Source organism: Priapulus caudatus, unplaced genomic scaffold (assembly GCF_000485595.1).
Source record: "Priapulus caudatus unplaced genomic scaffold, Priapulus_caudatus-5.0.1 Scaffold240, whole genome shotgun sequence".
NCBI lineage: Eukaryota > Metazoa > Priapulida > Priapulimorpha > Priapulimorphida > Priapulidae > Priapulus > Priapulus caudatus.
The window spans coordinates 236761-241910 of NW_014577301.1; the positions used below are offsets into that span (position 1 = coordinate 236761).

The 5150-nt window shown below is 42.6% G+C and overlaps 1 protein-coding gene across 1 annotated transcript in view; it reads left to right on the top strand.

Moving 5' to 3' along the window:
- Positions 1-5150, top strand: part of LOC106807884 (vacuolar protein sorting-associated protein 13D-like) — a 77122-nt gene that overhangs the window by 20054 nt on the left and 51918 nt on the right. The window contains exons 18-25 of the mRNA XM_014810376.1: positions 265-396; positions 972-1062; positions 1284-1492; positions 1661-1775; positions 1903-2045; positions 2418-2539; positions 2904-3107; positions 3553-3701. Of these exons, the coding sequence (XP_014665862.1) occupies positions 265-396; positions 972-1062; positions 1284-1492; positions 1661-1775; positions 1903-2045; positions 2418-2539; positions 2904-3107; positions 3553-3701 (1165 nt within the window). The remainder of the gene's footprint in view (positions 1-264; positions 397-971; positions 1063-1283; positions 1493-1660; positions 1776-1902; positions 2046-2417; positions 2540-2903; positions 3108-3552; positions 3702-5150) is intronic.

Below are 5150 nucleotides of genomic sequence, written 5' to 3' on the forward strand. Positions count from 1 at the left end.
GTTAGTAGTAGTACGTACTAACTAACTAGTAGTAGTAGTAGGTTAGTTAGTAGTAGTATATTAGTAGTACTACTAGTATACGTACGTACGTACGTATATATATATATATATATATATATATATATATATATATATGCACATACGTACGCACACATGGAGGTACCCTTCAGGTGTCATGTGTGCTGTGTGTTTGTGAGCCAGCTGATGAAGACAGGAAGGGCAGGGGCGTGAGTGGATAGACTTTATGTTGTTCTACTCTTACAGGTACGTGTTGGAAATGAGTGAACTTCAGGTGCTGGTGGGTAGAGCCAAGGATAACTGGAAGCATGCACAAAAGCGTGGCACAGGAACCACCCATGTCCTTGACCGATTCAGCATCAGCTTGCAGGTTGAGAGGTGAGTTGGCACGGATGTGGATGATAGCAGACACGGAGAAGAAACATGATAAAGAACTAAAATTATCCCATAACGTGTCGCATTACATACCCTTCTATATAACTTATATTTATCATACCCTTCTCAATTACCAAAATGATGTAAACCCAAATATGTGCACGACCCTCCGTGATAGTACATGCTATGCTAGACTGCTTTAATTCACTTGTCTGGCATTCCCTAATAGATGCCATAGAGTAGCAGCTAACTCTCGTTAATACTGGGTGTCCCTAGGAAGTACTGGGCCCCTATGGTTTTTCAGAAACATCGTAAATTTAAGGCTAATGTTAATGCTTAAATAACACTTACCACTAATGTTAACTTCATGCGAATAGCTTTGACAGAAACGCATCACAGCTACAAGCTAGGATAACAGGAACTTGATCATTTGCTGTCACAATGCTGATGATTGGATGAGAACTGATCTATATCTGTGTCTATATCCATCTAGTATCTGGTGTTTGTAGGGATTATATAGGTGACTTTTCTCATAAAATAATTGTGACTGAGGCAGTAATATTATTTGCAATCACTAGACGAATACTGTACACCTTGGAGCCACAGTGGCCTGCTGTCACACTGACTGGTTCTCTTCCCAAGTTGGTTGTTCATGTCAATGAACAGAAGGTATTTGTCATATAATAACAGACTTCTTTGGTACCTATTACCATGATCTTTAGGTGAAGTTTGTACAGCAGTATAACCATTTCCATTGAGTTCCATAGGTTAAAATATTTATTTGACATGCCAAATGTTTCAAATGTGCACCAGCATCAGTACCAATCCATGGTGATGAAAGAAACAATAGTGGATGGCTGTGTGATTACGAAATGGACTTTGTATTACAGATTGAAGCGTTGCGAAAATGCATTCAATTATTTGGTCATGTGGACTCCACCAACAGTGTCCCCATGCCCACCTCTCTCGGGGATCAGCAGTCCCCTCTGGTGGCTGGAACCAGCAGGAGCTTGGGTGTGCAGCGTGAAGTCTCGGAGTTGATGAAAGATCACTTTCTGTACCAGAGCACCATAAGTTTACAAAAGGCTCCAGAGCACAGGTGAGCTGAGACGCTTGTCTAATTCGGCTGTAGGGTTCTGTTGGAGAGTCGATAAGATTCAGTAACATAAGAAATTCTCGTCACTTTCACAGTTCTGTCTAATACTGTTCTTTCACAGACTGTGTAGGATATTCGAGACAATTTACAATTTTTTCGTCTTCCACTTAGTGATGGAGAAGAGAAGCAACTACCTGAGGAAACTAGACTGCTGCTGGCTAACTTTTCTGTGATGGACCTGAGCCTTGACATACAAAGCAGGTCCCGTAGCATCGCCGAACTACAGGCAAGTGGCGACATCTGGTGAACAAGATTACCATGTCCAATATATCATTCGTTGTGTGAATAAACTAGAACAAAGTCAATTTTCCCAATCATGTTTGATGTTTGTCATGTGTGTATATGTTATCCAGGTTTCTGGTGTGAAGGCAAACTATATGAGGCGCCCATACGACAGTTCAGTAGCACTCACTGTGCATGGACTACTGCTGATTGATGCAATACAGACATCCGGTCATGATTTTGAACTGCTCGTCGCTTCACATAAGTTTATAAGGTGTGTTAAGCATTATTTTTTAAATATTAAACCTTTATGCTCGTGAAGACAGACCAACAGATGTGGTACTTACTTCTGATGGGTCACGTACATTTATTGCAAAACATGTAGCAATTTTAACAAGGACATACTGTAATTTTACGTTGACAGCTGTCAAATATTCTTTAGCAGATAAGTATCATTCAGTGTCACGTCTGTATTTTGATATATAATTGGGTAGCACACGTTTTGTGATGCTTGAACCCACTCTATTATATGTTGTAAAATAAAATAAAAATTTAATCGATCTTATGGTTGCATAGTATTTACATATACATGGTAGTGTATCACATAGCAACATAATGTGCTTTTTCACGTGTTTGCGGGTTACAGTGTTGACAGCCAGAGTGGTAGCATCTGTGACAGCGTGCCTACATCACCCAGTGAGATAGCTACCTCCAGAGGGAGTGCCAGTAGTGGGCCTGCAAATGTCCCCAAGTCTGATTCAATGTCAGGTAGAGGCTTCACTATTGTTATATGAATTACCTTCACCAAGTATATCACCTTATTACTTGGGCTAATTATTAACAACCTTGAGTGCAGGTCTCATTACCCAATAATGCATAGATTATGGCTACCTCTAGTCATCTTATACTACTACTTAAATATGAGTGCCTCAATTCCTTTTTCGGCACGTTCATGAGCTTCAGCATTCCTAATATATTGCTCTTTATATATATATCTTATATTATTAGATATTATTATATATATTCGTTATTTATATTATCTCTATATAAGTATGCGTGGTGATGACACCGCACTGTCACCGTCACAGTTTGCTAATAATTGCATGTCGTAATGTGCCGCGTGTTCTGGCAGCAGGTGTGTCGCGTGCGGCGTCGCAGTCACCGACATTTCCAGCGTCGTACACGCCACGGCTTCCCCTGCTGGAGTTCGTGCCCGACTCAGACGCACTCATCTACCTGGAGTTTGAACAGGTCAGCCCGCGAAGTCCATCAAATGCGCACCCCAACGAACAGCTCCAGGTTGCGACCTTGACCTTCAACAATCTCAATGTCACAGGTTGGTCAGGTGTTACTTTGAGATTTACTTGACATAAGTGTAGCTGTATTGGTTTAGAGGGTTAGGGTTAGGTACATGCATCAGAGTTGTCCTACGTAAGTTCAGAAGGCATGTCAGGCAATTGTGTAATTCATCCCCGATCGCTAATTGGAGTCGATTACTCTTGTTGTAAGATACAATTTGCTCCAATACACAAATAAATTGCGATCATTTCGGAGCATGACTGTGATGGGATTGTAAAAAAGTAAACACAGATGGAAATTCAAGCATGCCGATTAGACAATTAAGGCATATTGGAGGATTTATTGGATGTTGCAAATAAGCTTCAGCTTTGAAGCCATGTTGAACCTGACATACGTTAAAGGCCTGGGAAGAACCATGTGCATAACACATGTGTTTTCGTGTAACTAGTGAGTAATGCTGACACGTTTTTTCATGTGAATAGCGAATCAGGAAACTATCGTTGAACTGCTGGGCTTCATACAGCAAGTCTTTCCCAGAGAGGAAATAAGCAAGAAGCTGAGTGATCCGGCACCAACCTCAGAGCCTGACAGGTCGTTCCTAGTGGCATCAGGGCAGCAGCAGCATAATCAGGTATGAACAGGTCAGCAGCTCATAATTGAGTTGTAACTATATAGTATTGTGTGGTTATATCACATCTATCTTAATCAAAACTCGTTGCATGTGCATGATTGTTTATACTCATTTTTACAACAGCACAATCTCTTATCCAAGTATCAATCTGGCTTTAGGAAAGGCTTCTCCTGTGAGTCTGCTCTCATCAACCTCACTGACATTTTTAGCTCACCTTGACATCGTCAAGATGAGCTATTTCCATGGGTCGTCGTCCGTCTGTCCGTCAACATTTGGTTTTGGTCAATGATAACTCAGGAACCGTTTGACCCACTTGTTTGAAATTGGGTATAGTTGTTACTGCTATGCTCCCATATTGAACGTCCTATTTTGGAGCACGCCAGCCGACGTACTTTCGAGCCGCGGCAATTTTTTGCCAAAAATGGGAATTGTCATTAGTCAGTTCAGGTTTAACGGATTTTGCTCATTTTCTGAATGTGAATGAATAAGGGCTAGGGGTTTTGATTTAAAAAAAAAATTATGCAAATTAGGTAGAGTTTGGTAATCATATAGCACATATATATATATAAGGTTAAAAATATTATCCATTGCGGAAATAAACTCGCTTACTATATCCCGTTTGTCTCGCAATGGGTGGTCCAAAAGCTAATAGAAGAACACGACGTTTCGTGCGCTACTGCGACACTTCGTCAGGTGATGCGGCGACGTTGCGCGTGAGGTTATATATATCCCCCGGTTGGATTGAGCGGTACAACTGCTGGACAGGCGCTGCTGTGATTGGCGGTCTGACGCATGATGTTTCTTGCGCCGTGCCCGGCCGGCTGGCGCCTGCAAGTTCCCGCGTCGAAATCGTCTGGCTAGCGTTGGCTGTAATCTCACCTGTTGTGGGTCGGCCGTCGTTTGCTATCGTAACGTGTGATTCATGGCGGCGTATCGTTGACATCCAGAAATTGGGGATATCTAACCCGTTGTCTCTGTTAAAGTTGTTAGGGCGGAGACGAATGTTAATGGCTTCTTTTACCCTCCGTGTGTACCAGTGTCGCTCTTGGGCGAGGCACTGTATCCCTTCCCAGTCAGGCTGGTGCTGGTTCTCCCATGCGTGTTCGGCCACTGCTGAGTTGTCGGTTCGAAGCAGCCTAACATCCCTCTTGTGTTCCGTAATCCTTTCCGCTATAGGTCGGGCTGTTTCACCGATATAGGATCCGACACACCCTTGACAAGGGATGTTATACACCATGCCGTCGCTGTTCAGCGAAACTGGATCCTTTGGGCGTAGCTAGATGTTTGCTGCAGTGTAGAGTCTGAGCGGAAACACGGTCCGAATGCATGGCTTCTTCTAGGCGGCGTTTCAGCTGCTGGGAGATTCCGTCTATGAAGGGTAAGCCGGTAAACGTCTTTAAAACTTCGCTCCTTAGTTGTGAAGTTTTTTTGGTGAACTATGGATGAAAC